Raw genomic sequence first — 25,072 nt, 5'->3', positions numbered from 1 at the left:
AGGGGTTGACACACTAAGAGTCGTAGATATATTCTACATTTGTAGCGAAATAACTGATGATGGAGGGAGTAGAGAGGATATAAAGTGCAGACAGCCTGTAGCAAGAAAATCATTTTTGAACAAGAGGAATTTGTTACCACCTAATGTGGATGTGTCAGAAAGTCTTTTCTGAAGGCCTTTGTATGGAGTGCACGCTTATGTGGAAGTGAAGTGTGGACGATAAACAACACAGACAAGGAAGACATAGAAGTTTTTGAAATATAGTGTTACAGAAGACTGTTGAAGATTAAGTGGGCAAATCGAATGTCTGCTGAGAAGATACTGAACAGAATTGGGAGAAAGAAACTTATATTCCAAGTTGAGTAAAAGATCAGTTGATACAACAAGTGGTGAAGCAACAAGGAATCTTATCTGGTAAGGGACAGAGGTGTGAGGGATAAGAATTGTATAGGCAGACCAAGGCTCCATAACGGTAGTGAGATTGAAATGGATGTAGGTTGCCATAGTTGTTCAGAGACGAATAAGCTTGCTTAGGACAGGGCAGCGTAGAGAGCTGCTTGAAACGAGTCTCCGGACTGAAGACTACAACAACAAATGGCCCATTGTGTTTCCCCTTACCCTAGAACTAACTTCTACACTACTGGACATTAAAATTACTACACCAAGAAGAAATGCAGATGATAAACGAGTATTCATTGGACAAATATATTATACTAGAACTGACATGTGATTACATTTTCACGCAGGTACAACTGCCCATGCAGCTTCAACACGATCATCAAGTGTAGTGACTAGTGTATTATGACGAGCAAGTTGCTCGGGCACCATTGACCAGACGTTCTCAGTTGGTGAGAGATCTGGAGAATGTGCTGGCCAGGTTAGCAGTCGAACATTTTCTGTATCCAGAAAGGCCCGTACAGGACCTGCAACATGCGGTCGTGCATTATCCTGCTGAAATGTAGGGTTTCACAGGGATCAAATGAAGGGTAGAACCACGGGTGGTAACACATCTAAAATGTAACGTCCACTGTTCAAAGTGCCGTCAACGCAAACAAGAGCTGACCGAGACGTGTAACCAATGGCACCCCGTACCATCACGCCCGATGCTACGCCAGTAAGGCGATGACGAATAAACGCTTCTAATGTGCGTTCACCGCGATGTCGCCAAACACGGATGCGACCACCATGATGCTGTAAACAGAACCTGTATTCATCCGAAAAATGATGTTTTGCCATTCGTGGCCCCAGGTTCGTCATTGTGTACACCATCGCAGGCGCTCATGTCTGTGATGGAGCGTCAAGGGTAACCGCAACCATGGTCTCCGAGCCGATAGTCCATGCTGCTGCAAACGTCGTCGAACTGTTCGTGCAGATGGTTGTTGTCTTGTAAAAGTCCCCATCTGTTGACTCAGGGATCGAGACGTGGCTGCACGATCCGTTACAGCCATGTGGATAAGATGCCTGTCATCTCGACTGCTTAGTGATACGAGGCCGTTGGGATCCGTCACGGCGTTCCGTATTACCCCCCTGAACCCACCGATTCCATATTCTGCTAACAGTCATTGGATCTCGACCAACGCAAGCAGCAATGTCGCGATACGATAAACCGCAATAGCGATAGGTTACAATGCGACCTTTATCAAAGTCGGAAACGTGGTGGTACGCGTTTCTCCTCCTTAGACGAGGCATCACAACAACGTTTCACCAGGCAACGCCGGGCAACTGCTATTTGTGTATGAGAAATCGGTTGGAAACTTTCCCCATGTCGCCGGCCGTAGTGGCCGAGCGTTTTTAGGCGTTTCAGTCCGTAACTGCGCCATTGCTACGGTCTGCCTCGGGCATGGATGAGTGTGATGTCCTTAGGTTAGATAGGTTTAAGTATTTCTAAGTTCTAGGGGACTGATGACCACAGATGTTTAGTCCCATAGTGCTCTGAGCCATTTGAACCATTTTATCATGTGAGCACGTTGTAGATTTTTTCACCGGCGCCAACTTTGTGTGAATGCTGTGATAAGCTAATCATTTGCGTATCACAGCATGTTCTTCCAGTGGGTTAAATTTCGCGTCTGTAGCACGTCATCTTCGTGGTGTAGCAATTTTAATGGCCAGTAGTGTAATATGTGCTACAATGCCTTAAAACCTATATATTCATGTTGAAACAGCTCGTAACAAACAACGATGACTAAAGATGTTTTGTGTCACCAGTTTCAGGTTAGGAACATGGCGGACCACGGGCGCCACTTCCGCCCGCCGCTGTCACTGTGGCTGCTGGTGCTGGCGGTCGCGGCAGCCTCTGCAGCGCCGCAGCTGCTGCCTCTGGACGATGACCCCGACATCGACGTCCGCCGGTCCTACCTGCCCCCGCAGGGCTACCTGCCGCCGCAGGCGGAGGAGCCGCAGGCGTCTTCCCAGGCAGACGTGGCGCTGGCGGCGGCGGCGGCGCCGGACGGCTCTGTGGTGCTGCCCCTGGGGGCGGCGGACGACGAGACGGCCGAGCAGTGCAGTCACTCCTTCCACTCTTTCCTCTGCGGCCGTCCAGGCCGGCGGCGCAGGCCGGGGGCGGCACCGGCGCCTGTTCCACCTCCGGCCCCAGCGGCGACGTTCCAGCTGCCGTCCCGCTTGCTGCCCGAATCCTTGCCGAGAACGCTGCCACCCACGACGACGTCGCCTCCCCTTCCGCCGAATCCCCTGTTTCAGGCGACGTTCCTGCAGCCGTCTAGACTCAGGCCACCGTCTGAAAATGCGTTACCATCCCAGCATCTGAACTGCACATCGCAGGCTACGCTGGAAGTCCGACCGCGACTTACGTCCTCACCTACAGTAATCAAAGACAGTAAACCAGCTCCGTCAGTAGTATCGTTCCGCCAGCTGTATACTCCACAGAAATTTTCCCTTCCAAATGATATCAAGAATAGCGACCACAACTGTACTTCAGAGACGACTCTTAAAGTAGCTTCTCCATCGACTTTATCGTCGTCATTCAGCCGAGTGCCACCACCTTCTCCAGAGAGAACCTCTTACCCTTCTTTTGAGCAGCGAGGACCTGCACCAGCCACTCACGACCCTACCAACTGCTCGTCGCACACCACAACGAGTTCAACAACCACCACACCTTCGCCCAGTAGCGTCTTCGCCGAACCGTCACCGCAGCCATCGGCGACCTTCGAGTCGGCCAGACTTGCCTCACTGCCCAACCATCCACCTGGCTGCACCTGCGGCGCCGACCACAGCGCCGGCTCCAGTGTCGATGCGACCTTCGTCAGCCCAGAGAAAGTCGCAGCGCCCCAGCGGTACCACATCACAGTGAAGCCTACTGCTGCTACAACTACTACCACTACTACTACGACTACTACCACTACGCAGAGGCCGACGACCCCGCGTCCCTCTCCACGCGCGCTGGAGCCACTGGCTGCAGCCCCAGAGCCTGCAGTGGTCGCGCCGCCCAAGTCGTCCTCCTGGTCAGAGGCGGACAGCTGCAGCCACGCCTTCCACAGCTTCCTCTGCAAGAAGCCCCAGGCGGCGTCGAGTAGGAGGAAGGTGTTGCCCGCCCAGCCCATAGAGGGGGACAGCTCCTTCATAAGCGCCGCCAGTGTACGTATCAGAGTGCGCAACGCTACTTCACTAGAAACGGTGGAAAAACCAACATAATTCACTATTGGAAGAAAGGTTGTTTCCCCAAACATTTCTATTCAGTGGTAGTTGTGGCTCAGTCTGCTTAAACGGAAAAGGAAGAAAAGAGGAAGCGCGGGTTTCTAATAAGCGTGGGTACTGGATACACGTCGTAATCTCCTTGTCCCCCTGTCTCTGTCCGTATCCCCCTCCCCATTTCTTTGTCCGTCTTCTCCTGCTTCCCCCTCTCTCTGTCCATCAACTCTACAACCTTCTCTGTCCATTTACTCCTTGCCCCTCTTTCTCTCCACTTCTTCTTGCCCTCTCTGTTCCCCCTTCTCTACGTCCACCACGTCCTACCTCCTCCCCCTGTCCATCTTCTTTCCCCAGCCTTTGTCCATCTCCTACTGCCCCCTGTTTCTGTCCATCTCCTCCTTCGCGTTTCCTATGTACATTTCCTCCCATCCCTCTTTCCATCTCCCGTTCCCCTCTCTGACCTTAAGCATTGTTTGCACTTACTGCTAATCCAGATCCTGCAATAGTATTCTGATCACAAGCCAATAAGCCATAAGCACAATTTCGCTGTTTGCTAAGAACGTTCACTATTTATTAATCGTACTAATTAGATACATACAAATATTAAAGAACGCAGTACGTGAAACACGTCCGTGTCAGAAATTCAGCGTTTTGTCAAAATTTCAATGCACTCGGTCGAGAACATTAGGAGATTAACGATTCTGAGCAAACCAATATTTACATTTTTATAACGTTTCCCGCTTTTATTACATACGAATTACATACATAACCGGTGTTATGCCACTGGGGATATAAAAACACTTGAGTACTCGAATGCAACGTTGAGTCAAAATTTTACAGTAATGCATGAAGAATTTTTGTAGATTTGAGATTTCGAAGAAACAAGCATCCAAGTTTGTGCTTGTGTAAAAAAGTATATGTCCCAAATGGCAAATTGTAGGAGACGAGGTACTGTCAGAAGTGAAGGTGTGAGGACTGCGCGTGAGTCGTGCTTGGGTAGCTCAGACAGAACAACGAAAGGCAAAGGTCCCGAATTCGAGTCTCGGTCCGGCACACAGTTTCAATATGTATCCATCGGTATACGGGCCTGTTTTTATTTACCTATTTTTTAAGTACGTAATACATAAATTTATATAAATTTGATAATAGGGAAACGTTGTTACAAAAATCTCAAAAATTTACACACACACACACACACACACACACACACACACACACACAGACACCCACACATATATATCGTATTATCTTCCAATGTTGTGTCACAATTTTAAAGTAACCGGTCAAGAATCCTCGGAGTTGCACGATTTTGAAACAAATTTGTTTTACAGCGTACGGTATTATTCGTAAATGTCTTCTCTGTTTCAGAAGACGACGGTACAAAAATAAAACAAAGACATCAGTGGAGAGGGTATTTCCGCAGGTTTCGATTCGTTTTCGCGTCGTGGCGTGGTTGAAGAAAGCAATCACGAGGCGGTAGGCGTGCAAGAACCTGTAGGCGAATTGTGTGCTCCATAGTATCCCATTAAATTAACTTTATGCCAGCAAGAAGGCAACCAATAAACAGATTCCAAAAGTGTAATTTTGTTCTTCGTTACGCACGCATTTCGCATCGATATATTGACGTTCTTCGAATCAAGATCGGTATCTACATAGAGCACAATGTCATTAACGAAATTGAAGTGCTTCTCTATAGACAGATTTTCTTCTACTTCTCTATTTCAAGGTTTAGCCTCCCGTGCCTTTTCGGTCTTTACTATTTACTGCCATATCCATCTGCGTCTTCTTATGTCCCTCGTTTATCTTTGCTGGCAAGGCATGACCTAGCGTTCGTGGTATCCTCTCTAGACTCATCCTTTGGGTGTGATTTTTCAATAATGTTTTATTTCCTTCAATATTTTCATTGATGTTATGAGTTCCTGATTTCTAAAATACACGTTCATTATATGGTCGTCAGTGGTAGCACCTTTAACGTTCCTGAGAAATATTATTTCTTCTGCCTGTAAATTACTTTTATCACTTTCCTTTACGGATCCGTGTCTCACATACAGCAGTACGTATGTAGCGACAGTTTTGTAAAATGTTAGTATTCTTATTAGGTCTACAACTTTGCCTTCGCCGTTTTTTCTCGAAGTTTGAGACTATTTCGAAAAACGTGCAAAAACTTCACTATTCAAAATACTTCCTATCGCTACCCACTACTTTCTCCCATCTTACAGGCAACATTAAATCCCGCGGGGAAAGAACCGCGTGTCTTTTTAGAAGATACATGAGTCGATCAAATTTTACATTTGTTCATGTGACCGGAAGTGCTGGTCAGCGAGACCGTGTGCCGTTAATCAAAAAAGGTGCTAGTCAGGGGAGGGGGAGGGGGGGCATTACCTGGAGAATATGGTGGGTAAGGTAGGACTCCCAATTTCAACGTTTCCAAGTGTCTTTCGACGGATTTTGCAACACATTGTCGAGCACTGTAATTCTAAAAAAATCATCTTCTCATATCTGATGCAGTATGTGGCCGTATGTCTTTCACCGCTCGACTCAAACGCATCAATTTCTTCCGGTAAGCATTCCCTCTGATTTTTCCGTCGGCTTCAATAGCATCGAAAACCTTCTCTTTTCCACCGCCACGCCCGTCTTCACGTCAAGACCACCACTCTCGAAGCCTTGAAAGAAGTGTCTGCAGGTTTTTTCGCTTGTAGTTCGCGCAACTTGAGTCTTACCCAGGATTTTATGAGCCTCAGCCACATATATCTTCATGTTAAAACAGAAAACTAAAACTTCCCGTAAATGAAGATAACTGGGCACGTAAGTTGACGTATTCAACCTAGAATAGCTTTCTGATACAATCACAAATCGGCTAATATTTTAATGGCTTTATGTTTTCAAATGTCTAAGCTTATTGTATGGCCATCACCTGCACCACCAATTGCCGCTACTGCCATCTATTGCAAAACGGCGGAAGCAAAGTTGTAGACCTAATACTTTTGTTATCTTCCTTATCTTGCTTTAGAATGTTTTATTTATCACACTGCTTATTGATCTATTTTCTTAATCTTATTTTCTGTATTCTCGTCGATAACATGGTTTACATCGTAACCTCATATGTGCCTGTGTTCTGGATGCCTTAAGGTTTTCACACTGTCTTCTGATGAGCCGGAGTTAATTATGAATAAGTCTGCATCTTGATAGCTGCTTCTCTATGTAGCCGCAGTTCAAATTTAAACATTTATCTAAGAACTCCACTGGGTTTCACATGTCTTCTGGAGATTCAGTAGCCACTAAGATGTCGAACCAGTCACTAATCTCCACTTTCAATTCACTGTCACTGCAGTATAGTTTTTTATGCAAGAAATCGTCCAACTTTGGAAAAAGATGGTAATTATTTCAAGCCCCGGCTATAAGGCGCTGTTCGAAAACTTTTCGCTTAAACTACCGAAGCAAATACTTCGCCAACACAGCAGAATGCGGGCGAGCGTCATACTGAATCACAAAGTTACTCGAAAAAAAAAAAATAAATAAATAAAAAAATTAAAAAAACATGCCGTACGGTTTTAACGGCGTGGCGTGATCGGTGAGGGCTCTGTATTTATGGTCTCTTATCTCCGTGTATGATCGTTGCGTAGGACACTCTTTTGATCTCAAAACACTTTGGCCACAATCTTCCGTCTTCATAATTTGTTTGAATTGTGCTTCTTATATTTGTTAGGTAACTCGAATGACATGATCCCATTTATGTGACCTGGGTTTCTGGAATTTTGTGCGACTTTCATCTCTCGTCACCAGTAACAACGTGATCCACTGTGTGTGCAGGGACACCTACATGGGATGCTCAATTCTGGTGGAAGGACACATGGAGTAGCGGGTTCCCTTACAAGCTGACGGCAGGATATGAGTCCATATGAGGCAGTGTGTCCTGCTTGTCAAAGGCTCATCGACAAGATCAGATATTTCAGTGGGATTAAATAGGGCCTCTGACACTCTGTGTCACTTTCCCATGAACGATGCAGGGATCAAGTGCGCAGTTAGCTGCTGCATACGTTTGTTCAACGAAAATAACCTCTAAGCGACCTGTTCCTCAAACAACAACATGAACCGTGCCATCACTCCCGAATCGTTCCAGAGTGTTTCGAAGATATAGCAGTACTCACGCAGTCCTCCACGACTCCTATCTAGATCCTACCGAATACTTATTGGACACTATCAAGCGGCATGTGTGCACGTTGGACACAGTTCCAAACAATCCTAGCGCGATGTAGACGAGCGTTGATAAGTCGTGACTCTGAATGTCTCCAAACGCGTTATGTGTCTCATGCCATCACTATTCAGAAGAAAACGTGTGCTACATGTCTTCAGGTAGATGTTTCTCCCCTTTTCTCTTCAGCTGCGGTAGAGCGAGTTGGCGCTGTGGTCAGGACACTGGACTCGTATTCAGGAGGACGACTGTTCAAATCCGCGTCCGAACATCCAGAGTTAGTCTTTCCGCGAATTCCTTAAATTTCTCAGGGAAATGCCAGATATAACTGACCTCCATTATTATTTAAATTTATCTCAGAACCAGAAAATCATAAAATCTTTCTTTCATACTTTGCAGTAATATTTCTAGAGGATCAGCTATAAATTTCTCACAATTGAGACAAACTGGTACCGTATCTAAATTAAATAATATCTCTGAATTTATCGTTAAATTATGAGAAGAGATGGCATGTAGTACTTTTCATTTTACTCATACCTCAATCTTATTATTTTCTTTCTTAAAGGAAAACGCAATGATTTCTGCTCAAGGCAAAGTTACTGTTTGTGTGGTTGCATTTCAAATATACCTACTGAAAAATTATCTACGCCACGTACTCCATTAAAATATCGGACATTGAGGGAAGTTTGTAAGATTGGATTTAAAGTCCCACCAACATCAAGGTCATTAGAGACGAAACACAACCTCAGATTATGTCAAGGAGAGGGAAGGAAATCGACCGTCCCCTTTCAAAGGAACCATCCTGGTACTTGCCTGGAGAGATTTAGCGAAATCACGGAAAACCTAAATCTAAGACGCGGATTTGAACCGTCGTCCGCCCTAATTTTAGTCCAGTGTGCTACCCACTTGGAAACTTCCCTGGGTTCGCGCTTGGAAAGCAAATACTGTATGCGCAGCTTCTGTTGAACGGTATACACAAGGAATGGCTGTTGATACTGAAAATAACTTAACGGTGTTATTCAAAGTACACTAGTTTCCACTTGTACAATTACATAATCGTAGTGTCCACAATTAACTTTAATGTTTTGGAACAGTAAATGATAGCCCATGATGTAAGGAAGTTTGAAAGAATCTTTTCAGTCGTTATTATTCCAGTTAGAAGCAGACACTTACGTTCTTGAGAACAAAGGCGGCAATAGCAATGGTAATCGTAAAGACAAATCGAAGAGAATGGAATAGAATGAACGTATACAGGGTGAGTCACCTAACGTTACCGCTGGATTTATTTCGTAAACCACATCAAATACTGACGAACCGATTCCACAGACCGAATGTGAGGAGAGGGGCTAATGTAATTGGTTAATACAAACCATAAAAAATGCACGGAAATATGTTTTTAACATAAACCTACGTTTTTTTTAAATGGAACCACGTTAGTTTTGTTAGCACATCTGAACATATAAACAAATACGTAATCAGTGCCGTTGGTTGCATTGTAAAATGTTAATTACATCCGGAGATATTGTAACCTAAAGTTGACGCTTGAGTACCACTCTTCCGCTGTTCGATCGTGTGTATCGGAGAGCACACGTAGGGATCCAAAGGAAACGGTGATGGACCTTAGGTACAGAAGAGACTGGAACAGCACATTACGTCCACATGCTAACACCTTTTTATTGGTCTTTTTCACTGACGCACATGTACATTACCATGAGGGGTGAAGTACACGTACACACGTGGTTTCCGTTTTCAATTGCGGAGTGGAATAGAGTGTGTCCCGACATGTCAGGCCAATAGATGTTCAATGTGGTGGCCATCATTTGCTGTACACAATTGCAATCTCTGGCGTAATGAATGTCGTACACGCCGCAGTACATCTGGTGTAATGTCGCCGCAGGCTGCCACAATACGTCGTTTCATATCCTCTGGGGTTGTAGGCACATCACGGTACACATTCTCCTTTAACGTACCGCACAGAAAGAAGTCCAGAGGTGTAAGATCAGGAGAACGGGCTGGCCAATTTATGCGTCCTCCACGTCCTATGAAACGCCCGTCGAACATCCTGTCAAGGGTCAGCCTAGTGCTAATTGCGGAATGTGCAGGTGCACCATAATGCTGATACCAAATACGTCGACGCGTTTCCAGTGGGTCATTTTCGAGCAACGTTGGCAGATCATTCTGTAGAAACGCGATGTATGTTGCAGTGCTCTCCGATACACACGATCGAACAGCGGAGGAGTGGTACTCAAGCGTCAACTTTAGGTTACAATATCTCCGGATGTAATTAACATTTTACAATGCAACAAACTTCACTGGTTACGTATTTATTTATATGCTCAGATGTGCTAACAAAACTAACGTGGTTCCATTAAAAAAACGTAGGTTTGTGTTAAAAAACATACTTCCGAGCATTTTTGTATGGTTTGCATTAAACAATTACACTAGCCCCTCTCCTCACGTTCGGTCTATGGAATCGATTCGTCAGTATTTGATGTGGTTTACGAAATATATCCAGCGGTAACGTTAGGTGACTCACCCTGTATATATAGATATAACGAAATAATCAAGAGCCACTTTCATAAAATAAATTTAATTTCTTAAGCTGTTTCAAATATGCAGTGCCCTTCTCCAGAAAGCTAAGCAAAAATATATACCACAACTAAGTAGAAGTCAGGTAGGAATATTCAAACTAAGGACGAAAAGTTTAAAAAAATTTCAAATTTTGAAGGTAAAAATGGTACATGTTTATAACAAAGGGACTATTTGGGACTGCAAATAATGAGATGCACGCAGAATATTGCTATGATCCTAAAAAATTACAAGAACAGTAAGTAATTCAATAATGTGTCCGTTAATGCAATAAGAACTCGTAAATGCCTATTTGTGGTTCATAATGCCTGTGCAAAAATGGTATAAAGAAGCCTGTCAACAAGTGCAGATATCATGCAGGAACTAGAGTGAATCAACTAGTGACAAGCGTATGTTGAGGTTGGCCTGAGGATGGGGATAAAAGTACACAACTATAGTTGTCGTAAATCATAAACGAAAAAGTAAGTACAACAATATATGTTGAAATATGAAACAAACCAGTAACTCTAGCTCCTTATCATATGCTTACTCTTAGACAAACATTACACCTTACGTAAATCATACCACCGTAGAATACAGTTATTTACAATATACACGTAGAATTACTTCGGAAAAAGTACCAAAACTTGTCTTAAAGTACAAAGTGATTTACAGGAGATGGTTCTTTTGAAACGACACACACGATTTCCTTCACCATCCTCGAAACAATACGAGGTGGTGTTCCGTCCCTAATAATCTCAATGCTGACGGTGTGTTATATCCTAATCTTCGTTCCTACTTTTTTTAACAGTATTCTCGGTAAGGTGATAAAGGAGTGGTAATAAGAAACCGCAGGAGTGGATATAATACTGGAATACAAGAAAGTAGGAATACTTATTGATTATCTGGCTCCCATGGACAAAGTGATATTATCGGAACGATTAGAAGAGGAGGTTAAGCAAATTATCCTACTAAGAGAGAAGCGGCATAGGAGCCCGGAGTAGAATGCCTCTATGGTGGCAGTGGTGGTCCGTTGTCAGGATGTTGGCTGTTGATAACGCATGAAAACAGCATCATTAGTCGGACACTTTATTCATACCCTTGTACAAATCTCGCAGCAGCTTTGCTAAGATGACAACCCTTCTGGGCAGTGGTGAGAGCAGCACGTGGATGACCACTGTGGCCAGGGGGCGGCTAGAGGCGACATTTGACGTCAGAGACCAGAGGAATGCTGCCGCTCCGAGCCGCGTACCAGCATGTGCAGCCGCTATGCATGGCGCGCCTGCTTGCGACAAGGCGTAGCAGCGCCGCGTAAGTCCGCTGTAATTATCGCAGGGGATTTCTGCCCACAGAAGCGGAGCTCAGCGTTGCGAGATAAGTCTCTTGGCACCGGGACGCCCGCAACGGCTTAGGAGGGTTAGTTGCTGCACCAGCCTATATCTACACTGAGGTAACAAACCTCTTGAGATAGCGATGTGCACATGGAGGTAGTGTCGCGGACACAAGTTGTAAAAGAGCAGAGAACTGGTGGAGCTGAAATTTATACTCAGGTGTCCGACGTGATTACGGTCGCACGATGGGAGTTAACAGATTCTGAATGAGGAACGGTAGTTGGAGCTAGACTCATGGGACTTTGCATGGAAATTCAATCTTTGGAGATCCATGGTGTCAAGAGTGTTCCGAGAATACCAAATTTCAGGCATATCTCTTAGCACGTACAATGCAAAGGTAGACGGCCTTCACCTAACGGGCGAGAGCAGCGGTGTTCGCGTAGAGTTGTCGGTGCTGATAGACAAGTAATATTGGGTAAGTAACCGCAGAAATCGATGTGGGACGTACGATGAAAGTATCCGTTAGAGCAATGTAGCGAAAGTTGGCGTTAATGGCCTATGGCAGTAAGGCAGCAGCCAACTTATACGAATGCCTTTGCTAACAGCACGACGTTGCCTGCAGCGCTTCACCTCTGCTTGTGACCATATCAGTTAGACCGTAGACGACTGGAAAGACGTGGACGGGTTAGATGAGTCCCGATTGCAGTTAGTAAGAGCTGATGGTTGGTTTCGGGTATTTTTTGAACATTTGTCCAATAATATAAAACGGCCAACAGGTAGCGAAACAAAATTTAAATCTAATTTAAAATCGTTTCTCCTGCACTGCACCTATTCCACTGAGGAATTTCTGCTTAAAAAGTGGTAGTCAGCAAAAAAAAGGGAAAGAAGTAAGGGTAGTTGAATAGTTGGGACTAAAAATAAGAATGTGCACATTAATATTATCAGTAAACATGTGCCCGCATCTCGTGGTCGTGCGGTAGCGTTCTCGCTTCCCACGCCCGGGTTCCCGGGTTCGATTCCCGGCGGGGTCAGGGATTTTCTCTGCCTCGTGATGGCTGGGTGTTGTGTGCTGTCCTTAGGTTCGTTAGGTTTAAGTAGTTCTAAGTTCTAGGGGACTGATGACCTCAGATGTTAAGTCCCATAGTGCTCAGCGCCATTTGAACCAAGTAAACATGTATACATGTTTTGTAAAGTGACTCGTTTCGTAATATTTCGATAGTGGACTCGTTAAAATTGTCTATGGAAGATGTAGCCAGCTAAATAACTAAGCAGCACATCGATAAAGGCCTAGGAGAGAAACGGCTTTCTAGGACCGCTGGTCTGGAACTGCTGCCCTCCAGGGCAGATGTCTGCTGTAGTCAAATTGAATCGGAAATGACTCATCTGTGTGATGGCGCCAACTGCAAGAAGGCGGACTCAGAGCCTGCAGTAGGGTCGTTGGTGGTGAAGGCCCAAACCTTCGATGGCTGCATGCAGAACCATACGGCCCCATCGCATGGCCTAGTACGCTTCTCGTGACTGGTGCTACCTGACTGTAACACCCACTGTTAGAACTGGTGCGTACTTATACAGGTTAGGTGCTCAGTTGTTGTTGCAATGGACTGTTTCTAACCACGTACGGCGTAACACGTCTGTCACTCGAGGATGAGGAAACCGACCAGCCGGTCCTGCTGTAGCCTTGCCCTCTTGCTGTGTTATCGGAATTCCAATTCTCTACCCTGCTGTGTAGAAAGGCCGGTTGCAGCATCTGCCATGAGAGTTTTTTGGCTCTACCGGATTCGAAGGCTTCTCACAACTGCTGTGGCGAAGCTACTAGTTTCATAACAGGGCCCAAAAAATAGTGGTTGCGCTACAGCAGGTCTGCAGATCTCTGTCGAGATCTCTGTCGAGAATGCACAGAATATGAAGAACATGAAGACATCTCGCTGGTGGATGACAATAGAAGGGAAAAAATTCGAAAGACAGAGAGATTTAAAAACCTGATGGAGTAGACGGAAACTGGGCTGACAGAAAGAGAAGCACTAGGAGCAGCAAGTGAAATGATAATATCTACAATAAAAAGAGCATTTAGATAACTGTAAAACTGAGATATTACCAGACAATGACCCGACCTGAAGGCTTATAAGAGCCTCCTGAAAGTCTGCGCCTTGCAAGAACTGTATGACTTAAAAGGTTAGAGCTTATGGAACCAAGAATTCAGGTGGATATTGGGACCTCGAAGAACAGGAGCTAGCTAATAGGTAACGCGATCTAACAAAGATCTGTGTACTATCGCAGAGGAAATCTCTGGTCTCATCAATAAAAGAAGGACCATGTTCCTTGGACACATCGTTAGTATGGACAAGGAGAGGATGACACATCAGATAATACAATTTTGTCAGTAGGAGAACCAAAGTATGCTGCATCCAGGAGGTAAGAAGGTGTGTGGAAGAAATGGCAAAACGAGAAACAGAGATTTACAACAGGGTGACTTCAAATTGAAATATTCAGGCTGGCCGGTCGGGGTGGCCGAGCGGTTCTAGGCGCTACAGTCTGGAACCGCGCGACCGTTACGGTCGCAGTTTCGAATCCTGCCTCGGGCTTGGATGTGTGTGATGTTCGTAGGTTAGTTAGGTTTAAGTAGTTCTAAGTTCTAGGGGACTGATGCCTCAGAAGTTAGTTCCATAGTGCTCAGAGCCATTTGAACCATTTATTTAGGCTGCTCCCCAGAATTATACCCAGCGCAAAATCTGCATGGGACGAAGCGCAAAGAAGGGAACAAAGTATCAGAATGAAACAATACGGGAAATTAATTTGGTCCTGTGCTGACAAAACGAAAAGAAGAATTAGGAATTAGGTGTCCCTAATTCAATGGGCCAATAGTTTACGGGCAGCTCCTTCTCTGTAGGCTTGAAGCGGAGAGAGGAAAACGTTTTTCAAGAAATAAAACAAAAAAATATATAGATGCTGGTTGTGTCCTTAGTTGTAAATTACATTGCTAGCCGTTAATGTTTCAATACGAAGAATGACAGTAAATAATGAAAGTTAGAAGTATGCGATACAGTAGGCAAAATACATGAGTGGCCACCGCTTGTGACAACAATGGATCTTAGTCCACTGTACATCAAGACGAATTAAAGGGTACGTCATTCGATTGCTGATCCAGCTCTCTGCCAAGGTTCATCAACAGTAGTGCGTGACGAATGGTACTAGAGAAACTACTGATAAAGATACTAGTCGAACACCGTATGCAGGTCAGCATGGCACAGGCATAGCACGGTCTTGCACTACCTTGTTGAAAGATAACGTCACAGAGACATCGGAGACAAGGCATAACCATTCGTCTCAACACATCAGAAACGTAACACATGCGGTTCACAGTTGGTCGTGCTATTTACTCAGTGTGTACATATACCTACGCATCAATTACTGGGAGCGTATTTTGATGATGGATACAATATGGCAACGTCCACTCTCCAGAGAGTCTGTAACACATGGGTAGATACAGGGGGACGACAAAAATTTGGAAACACTAAAAACTCATTATCATGCCTAAAGCGTTAACGAAATGCTTCCAGGGATTTCCCTTTGAGTTCACTGATAATATCCATAATAATCACGTGTCGACAGAACCTACCGCTAACAAACGTAGCAGACGCCTGTGACTGTTACGATGTCTTTATTTAATCCGATTTGATGAGGATCCCAAACACTTGAGCCGTGCTCTATAATGGGTTGTACTAGTGATCCACACGTAGGCACTTTTGCACATGAGCTACAATTTTCTAGCAGTCTCCCAATGAATCGATCATTTACTTCCCTGATACCAATCTTAAGTATTTGTTGAATTGCATACACCTTTTCAACGTTACATCCAGGCATTTAATTGACGTGACTGAGTCAAGCAGCCAGCCACTATCATTGAGCTGAAACGTTCAGGGACTGTTTTTCCTAGTCATCAGAATTAAGTTACTTTATTCTATATTTAGAGCTAGCTGCCATTCATCACATCAACTAGAGATTTTGTCCTACTCTGAGGAGACAAAAGTCGTGGGATAGCGATATACACATACACCGAGGATGGTGTTATCGCATACAGGAAGTACAAAAGGGCACGCTTTGGCGGAGCTCTCATTTCTACTCAGGTGAATCGAACGAAAAGATATTCTACGTGATCAAGGCCGCACGATGGGAATTAACAGACTTCGAATCGGAATGTTTGCTCGTGCTAGATGCGTGACGCATTCCATTTAGGAAATCGTCAGGGAATTCAATATTCAGAGATTTAGAGCGTCAAGAGTTTGTCGAGAATATCAGTTTACGGGCATTACCCCTCATCACGGACAACTCAGTGGACGACAGCCTTCACTTAACGACCGAGAGCAGTGGCTTTTGCGTAGTCAGTGGTAACAGACAAACAACAATGCATGAAATAACTACATAAATTAATATTAGATGCACGATGAATGTATCAATTAAGACAGTGTGGCGTAATTCGGCTTTAAAGAGCTATGGCAGCAGACGACCGACGCAAGTTCCTTTGCGAACAGTACGTCATCGACTACAGTTGCTCTCCTGAGACGCGACTATATTATTTGGACCCTAGACGACTGGTAAACCGAGACTTGGTCAGATTTCAGGTGGTACGAGCAGGTGGTTGGTTTCGAGTGTGGCGCAGACTCAACGAAGTCATAGACCCAAGTTGGCAACAAGGCACTGTGCATGCTGGTGACGGCTCCATCTTAATGGACCCTAGACGACTGGTAAACCGAGACTTGGTCAGATGAGTCCCGATTGCAGATGGTAAGAGCAGGTGGTTGGTTTCGAGTGTGGCGCAGACCCAACGAAGTCATAGACCCAAGTTGTCAACAAGACACTGTGCAAGCTGGTGACGGCTCCATACTGATGTAGGCTGTGTTTACATGAAATGGACTGGGTCGTCTGATCCAACTAAACCGATCATTGATTGGAAAAGGTTATGCGAGGCTACTTGGAGGCCATTTACAGCCATTCATGAACTTCACCGGATCACAATTGCTCGCGATGTGTTTGAAGAACATTCTGGAGAATTCGAGCGAATGATTTGGCCACCTAAGTCGCCCTACATGATAGGCTTCGAACATTTATGGGACTTCGTCGGAAGGTCGGTTTGTGCGCAGAATACCACTCCGGCAACATTTCCGCAATTATGGTCGGCAATATCGCGGACACGGCTCGCTTGTTCTGCAGTGTCCATGTCACGTCGAGTTACTGCACTACACCAGGCAAAAGGTGATCCGACACAATATTAGGAAGGACCTCATCACAGTGTAAAAATCACTTGCGCCTTCTTGTTGTCGATTGGGATTTTGCACTAGGCGTGATCTTCGCGATGAATACAAGATAAGAATGGGACCAACACAGAAGGAAGCAAGACTAGGATTTAACGTCTCGCCAACAATGAGTCGTTATATACGGGAAACAAGAGCACATTATTGAAGTATAGGCAAGAAACTCGGCCTTGCCCTTTCAAAATAAGCATCGAAGCATTTACCAGGAGGGATTTAGGGAAATCACTGAAAATATAGATGTGAATAACTCGACACGGATTTTATCCATCGTCCTTCCGAATGTTAATTCAGTTTGCTAACCACTGCGCCAACTCGTTCGGCGTCTCAGTGCCTCAAGAGTACTCTCTGTGAAACCAATTTGTGATATCATACCGACCAGGCAGTTGCTTACATCACCAAGGAAGTCTGTATGTCCCTCTCACATGACTATGGGCGACGGTCGAAATATACTATGTCTGTAAGATCCTCCTGCATGACTTATCTCGCCAGTAACGAATTCCAGTACGTGCTGACTAGCGTTCGTCCTTCTTACATGATAATAAGACGTTCTCACAAACAAACGACATTAGAATCCATAAATATTATAAAAATTGATTTACGAATGTAATGGACGCTTATAATTAAAATGCAGCTGTTTACGGGGGCGCAGAGAGAGCTGTAACTATCGTATAACTTGGCATATATTCTAACGCATTAATGTGGAACTGATTAACCCTGAAAAAAAAATAGTTGCAATTTTTGCCACCAGGTGCCAAATCTGGCATTGTACACCGTTTGTTTGACGCTACGACATCCGACCTGTCGTTTGACAACCCATAACGGTTAATAAAATTATCAGCATTATGACTTTCTCTTGTTTGACGTTTTCTATCCATGTCCAGCGCCTAAACCGTTGCGTATGGAAACATTTCAGTTTGTCTTTCTTGCATCCACAGCGCCATATTTGCACCAGGTTCCAAAACTGGGACCAGTTTTTTCCTAGCATAAATCGATTTCACATTAACGCATTCGCAAATCCAAGTTTCGCTGCCATATTTAATTACAACTCACTCTGGACCTTTGTGAATACTTGCACTTTCTTCAGTCTGGAACTGCGCTGCTGCTACGGTCGCAGGTTCGAATCCTGCCTCGGCTTTGAATGTGTGTGATGTCCTTAGGTTAGTTCGGTTTACGTAGTTCTAAATCAAATGGTTCAAATGGCTCTGAGCACTATGGGACTTAACTGCTGTGGTCATCAGTCCCCTAGAACTTAGAACTACTTAAACCTAACTAACCTAAGGACATCACACACATCCATGCCCGAGGCAGGATTCGAGCCTACGGCCGTAGCGGTCGCGCGGCTCCAGACTGTAGCGCCTAGAACAGCTCGGCCACTCCGGCTGGCCGTAGTTCCAAGTCTAAGGGACTGATGACCTCAGATGTTCAGTCCGATAGTGCTTAGAGCCATTTGAATACTTGCACTTTATAACCACCCAGTATGTTCCACACCACCTCCAAACGTTTTGTTCCATTACTTCCTTGTAACTACTGTATCCAGGAGACATTTTTTTAGACAGTATTCACACTTACCACTGATTGTACCTGCTAAATCAGATCATTGTACGACACACAGTTTAGAAGATACTGCGTCATAAACAATGAGACGCTTGAAAGACTGCCGCATATGCGTATTGTCTTAATTTAGTGGACATAGATGGGTACAGATTGGGGGGGGGGAGGAGGGCAGAGAAAGGGGGAGGATGAAATGGACAGAGAATGGGGAGAGGATGAGATGGTTAGAGAGAGGAGAGAGGAGGAGATGGAAACAGATTGATGCGATGAGGAGATTAATAAGGGGAGTGGGTGGAGGAGATGGAAAGGAGAGGGGGACGAGGAATTTACTTACTGTTAAGGTGGAGATGGAAGGTCGAGGAAGAGATAGAGGGAAGAATGAGGTGATGGACAGAGAGAAGGGAAGCAGCAGATGGACAGAGAGAGGAGAGGAGCACTTGGACAGAGAGAGGAGAACGAGAAGATGTACACAGACTGGGGAAGGAGGTCATAGATAGAGGAAAATGGACGAGATGGATTAAAAGAAGATTGTAATAAATACATACCAGGGCAGGTCGGTTACTGGACTACTTTATCATATAGTCACCAGTCTTTCCTTAAGTACAGATTGTAGATGACATTTCTGCGACATGCTTTCTGTTATTGCCTTACAGTGCTGATCTACTGCATATCCACATCATGTTCAGTATATATAATGTCAGTCTGAAATCTACTGCAAGCGGGTGTCATTCTGTCACCATTTTAATGGTCTGCGGAGCGGATTCTCATTTCTGTAACGCTTCTGGACCTCGGTTACACTCACGCTACTTCCAATTTATCTCAAAATGTCTGGAAGACGTTTTAATTGTGAAAAGTCCCACAGTGCGTTTGGCTGCATGTATTTTCGGAGTGGAAAAAATTCCGGTACGTTTCCAATACGTCGTGTTATAAAATTCCCTTGTCAGCTACCTCCATGCACCCATCTCACAGCGCAGTTGAAATTTCATTCGTGAACGATTCCTGACATTTTAATTAGGTTTCGCCTGTTACATGTCGCTATTTTCAGAATCAGTCTGACGGATGGAATTCCAGCTTTTTGTTATATCGTTGCTCGACAGTCCGGTTTCCATTGATACGCATCAGTGTAAGAGAACGTAATGGCGTCGACCGTCTCCAAAAGAAGAAAAATAGAGGCATGACATTGAAGTGTTTTATAGGAATCAAAAAACCGGACAGCTCTGTTTAATGGAACCGTATTGTAAAAACTACTATAAACAACATAATCGGCAATTTACTGTCACGTTCACTATACCTCCGCCCACAGGTCAGACATTAAAACTCCATCGACGTGGAATGATGGAAGTAGGGATGGTTAGAATTTTACGTTCCGTCGACGTCGAGGTGATTGGAGACTGATCACGAACTCGGACAGTGGCATGATGGTTACTGAAATAGAATGTGTACATTTCAGAGGAACCATATCGGTATTTACCTTAAGCAGTGTATGGAAACCGCGCAAAATATCAAGCAGGAAGGCCGAGTGAAGACCTGAGGTGCCGTATTTCCGAGTACGAGCACATTTTCTGAACACTGCTCCATGTCGCTCGGTGTTTGCATAGACTTCATCAAGGTCATAGAACTAGATGTGTAGGATGAGAACGGCGGACGAGATCGATAGTTACTTTTCCAGATGTACCATCTCAGAATTCTTGCGCGTGGTTTTGGAGAAACGGCGAGGGAGCTAAATTTGATACAGAAACCCTTTCAACTTCATATTGGGGCAGAAATAACTGGGTTTGATATCTAGCCATGTCGGATTGCATTAGCTTATGATGTTTTTAAGCCAATCAAAGGAATTATAATGCTCTGTCGATTCTGGAAACTCCATTTTAAAATTTGGTAATAAATACTGCGTCACATACTGTATTATGTCCTTCATTTCCGTTAATTAGAGCGTGTTTGGGTCTAGATCATGCGTGTTTCCGTTGAGTGTACCGTTCAATTCGTGCCTGTTCGCGTTCAATTTACTGATCCTTTTTCAGTCCATCAGTATCAAATACTGATGAATTAAGTGATGATCAAGAACGTATCCAACGGGAGAATCATTCGTAGTGGGGTGTTGAGTCACCAGAACATAATTCACATCAGTATTTTTCCATTGCAACTGAATCTGAGGGTTCATTACTGTTACCAATCTCAGACTCCACACTACATCATCTACCCTCGCTGCTTGACTATGAGAGTTCTTATCAACAACTACCTCACCGTTACATTTGAGTTTGAAATTGAGTTTCATGTAAAAAAAGAATTTCCAGGTTGTCATGTCAATGAAAATTGTCTGTTGTTGATGTATCACGTAGATAACACGTTTTTAGCCTGTTCAGAGTTGTTTAAATGAAATTAGTAGGTGCCATAACAAATTTAAAGTCGCACTCGCCGTTCCTTGTCCTAGAACTAGCGACGTTGTACATAACACTACCATCGAAATGGCAATGTCATACTCACCTATTTCTTTTCTCCAAATCCAACTTGATTTTATCCTTTCCTCAACTACCGGTCCTCTGCGGACATGAGTAAATACATGAAAAATATAAATTAAGTAAAAACAATAACCCGGTTTCGAACACAAAACGCAGAAAGCGAGAAACCGTGACGCTTGCTACTGTGCCACCAGGTCGGCTGAGTTTCTCGCGCGCTTAGAGGCACCTAAATTACGTAAGAAACTTTGAGAGTCGTTATCTCTCAAACTATCGAATAGCTACCGACAAGACTAGATACGTGTCTGCTTATTTTGGTCGTCTTCCACTGAGCGGAGTTTCTGGCAAACAGTGCTCAGGCACTTACCAAGTTTTCCCTTTTAGTCTACTTCTTGGGTCGCCACTTCGAAGTTAAATTCGTAACTAGCATTTCTTCTGCCTTTCAGTATTTTCACCGAGCGAGGTGACGTAATGTAGTTTGACTCTTACATACGTAGACGATTGCAGCAACCAGCCACTTCTTACAGTGCTATTTATTTATTTAAACTGCACTGCTACCGGTTTCAAACGGACAGGTTCATTTTCAGACGACTAGTTCACGTTTTACATTAGATTTCGCCTTTTATTTCCCTAACAGACGAAATCTCGTTGGGGTGGTGGTGTCCTACAACCAATACAAGATGTGAGGCAATGTCTTTTTAACTGTAATTGTGCCTCACAACGATTTTAACTCATGTATAAAAATTATTAAAGGGAAGATGTTTCGATTACTTACGATGACGAATTCGCGCCGTTATGTTCCAGTGCCGGCTGCTTCTCATCTTGCAGCATCGAAAACTATATAGAGCACTTTTTATGTATATGTATGCACATAATGTAAAGCACCACTCATACACTAAGAAGTTTCATCCCATAGAGGTATGTATACAAAGATAGCGGCACTACAACCGTAACAATGCCAAAGGCTTTAAGTCTCAGAGATATTTCGTTATGTACATATATGTGACAGTAGAAATTTACAAATTGATAATGTTACATTACTTACCAGTCACACTGAAAGAGAAATGATTAAAATTAAGATAAACAAATGAAGCAGTTAGTTATAAAGTGTTGTTGCAGTGTTATCACGTAAATATTATAGTATACATTGGAACCAAAGTAAATGATAAGTCCAGATGTACACAAATAATAACTATGGATATATTATGGCATACATTGAAGTCAAAGTAAATGATTTGGCATGGACGTGCATATGTAAATATTTCAACAGTGGACATTTCATTTTTTTTACTTTAAATTGGAAAGCAGGTGGATAAAATTTTGAATGAAGGGTGCACTGGCTAACTCTATTTGTTCATTGAGGAGATTTTGTGGTGATTCGCTTTTATGTACATATATTTGTCTCCCCTCAAACAAATTCATAAAGCTACCTTTCTCAGCATGGTGTAATACTTGTATATAGCCGGCCGGAGTGGCCGTGCGGTTTTAGGCGCTACAGTCTGGAGCCGAGAGACGGCTACGGTCGCAGGTTCGAATCCTGCCTCAGGCATGGATGTGTGTGATGTCCGTAGGTTAGTTAGGTTTAATTAGTTCTACGTTCTAGGCGACTGATGACCTCAGAAGTTAAGTCGCATGGTGCTCAGAGCCATTTGAGCCATTTGTACATAGTCTTCAGTGCTCTTTATTCTACGATTGTTGTGTGCAAGGCAAGTGTGGATTTTGAAATGTTGTTCAAACATATGGCGTCTACATGTTCTCTGAATCGAGTCGCAATGTTTCTTCCAGTTTGTCATATATAGTAAGAGGGTCACCTTTGACAGCAGAGTTTGTATATGCCATGAGTTTGTATGAGGGGTTGTTATTTTTTAAGTTGTGAACTGCTAACTGCTGCAGTTTGTTTTTGTGGAAGCTTGTTTATGTTTTTAAATAGATAACTTATTTTATAAGATATGTTCCCTGAGAAAGTTAGTGGAATACAGTTTTTGCTGTTTGTTACTGTGTCTTGTGTTAGTTGCATGGCTGTCAGGTGTGTAGCTTTGCTGACTGAACGTTTTTGGATTTTTTGAGGTAATTTATCTATCATGAGAGAACTGTATTCATTGTCGAAGACTACGGTTTTAATGACACTGATTTTTTTTCTTTTTGAACTGGTTCAAGTCGAATTTTGTGTAAGCGATTCACTGAGGATCTAAAATATGCCATCTTATGCTGGTTTGGATGTTAAGATGAGCTGTTGATACATACGTCAGCGATTGTTGGTTTTCTATAAACCTTAAAATGATTTTATGGTTTTTGTTGGTGACGTAGTGGTCAGCACACTGAACTCTCATTCGTGGGGGCATAGATTCAGAACCCCAGACGCTCATCCACTCAAGATTTCCACGACCCACTAAATCACTTAAGACATTTGCAAGCATACATCCTTCAGAAAAGGTCACGGTTAATTTCATTCCCCGTTCTTGAAACAAATGAAGCTGGTGCTCTGTTTCTTATGACCTCGTTGTCGACGAGACGTTAAACTCTAGGTTTCCTTTCTTTTCCTTTAATAATTTCTCCATTCATCGGTTTACTAGCAGTCCATATTTTTAATTCTGCAAGTGGCCTCTCCATTGTGCAAGTTCTTTAATTCTTATCCATTTCCAGAACAGCGATTTCATCAACAAATCTTTCCACTAATGTACTTTTTCCCTCCAGTATCAATTTCACATTTGAACACGAAATGAGGTCGTTGGAACCTTCTGAGGAGATTGTGGAATTCTGTGTCGCTGTTATACGATAGCTTATTAAAATTGGTTAATGGTTCGGGTTTGCACCCATCATCATATGCAAAAACGGGAAAATATAAACAATAATAGTCAATGGATTTATAAAAACAAGAAAATGAATATCAAATGTGAGGATAAAATTAATAAGCTACCTACAACTTCCAATATCGCCACACATTGGCGTAGCCAGTACATAACAGAACAAAAGTATGAAGCTCTTATCTTTGCATTATATGAAGTTTACAAAGAACGACACTAGTAAAGCAGCAGCTACAGACAGTTGACATTATACCTACACTTAGTGAGGTGACAAAAGACATGGGATAGAGATATGCACATACATCAAAATGGTTCAAATGGCTCTGAGCACTATGGGACTCAACTGCTGTGGTCATAAGTCCCCTAGAACTTAGAACTACTTAAACCTAACTAACCGAAGGACAGCACACATCACCCAGTCATCACGAGGCAGAGAAAATCCCTGACCCCGCCGGGAATCGAACCCGGGAACCCGGGCTTGGGAAGCGAGAACGCTACCGCACGACCACGAGATGCGGGCATGCACATATAGAGACGGCTGTAGTGTCACATTTTTTTTTTTTGTCATCAGTCTACTGACTGGTTTGATGCGGCCCACCACGAATTCCTTCTCTTCATCTCAGAGTAGCACTTGCAACCTACGTCCTCAATTATTTGCTTGACGTATTCCAATCTCTGTCTTCCTCTACAGTTTTTGCCCTCTACAGCTCTCCCTAGTACCATGGAAGTCATTCCCTCATGTATTAGCAGATGTCCTATCATCCTGTCCCTTTTCCTTGTCAGTGTTTCCCACATAATCCTTTCCTCTCCGATTCTGCGTAGAACCTCCTCATTCCTTACCTTATCAGTCCACCTAATTTTCAACATTCGTCTATAGCACCACATCTCAAATGCTTCGATTCTCTCCTCTTCCGGTTTTCCCACAGTCCATGTTTCACTACCATATAATGCTGTACTCCAGACGTACATCCTCAGAAACTTCTTCCTCAAATTAAGGTTGATATTTGATATTAGTAGACTTCTCTTGGCCAGAAATTCCTTTTTTTCCATAGCGAGTCTGCTTTTGATGTCCTCCTTGCTCCGTCCGTCATTGGTTATTTTACTGCCTAGGTAGCAGAATTCCTTAACTTCGTGACCATCAATCCTGATGTTAAGTTTCTTGCTGTTCTCATTTCTACTACTTCTCATTACCTTCGTCTTTCTCCGATTTACTCTC

General features: G+C 43.7%; 1 protein-coding gene across 1 annotated transcript in view; it reads left to right on the top strand.

The window, feature by feature from the left end:
- Window positions 1–25,072, top strand: part of LOC126101445 (mucin-5AC-like) — a 265,755-nt gene that overhangs the window by 229,991 nt on the left and 10,692 nt on the right. Inside the window, exons 4-5 of the mRNA XM_049912100.1 lie at window positions 2,206–2,498; window positions 2,540–3,591. Of these exons, the coding sequence (XP_049768057.1) occupies window positions 2,206–2,498; window positions 2,540–3,591 (1,345 nt within the window). The remainder of the gene's footprint in view (window positions 1–2,205; window positions 2,499–2,539; window positions 3,592–25,072) is intronic.

The sequence above is a fragment of the Schistocerca cancellata genome, chromosome 9 (genome assembly GCF_023864275.1).
Source record: "Schistocerca cancellata isolate TAMUIC-IGC-003103 chromosome 9, iqSchCanc2.1, whole genome shotgun sequence".
In the NCBI taxonomy this organism is placed as follows: Eukaryota; Metazoa; Arthropoda; class Insecta; order Orthoptera; family Acrididae; genus Schistocerca; species Schistocerca cancellata.
The sequence above is the reverse complement of the archived record's forward strand: the minus strand, read 5'-3'. Positions and strand labels throughout refer to the sequence as shown.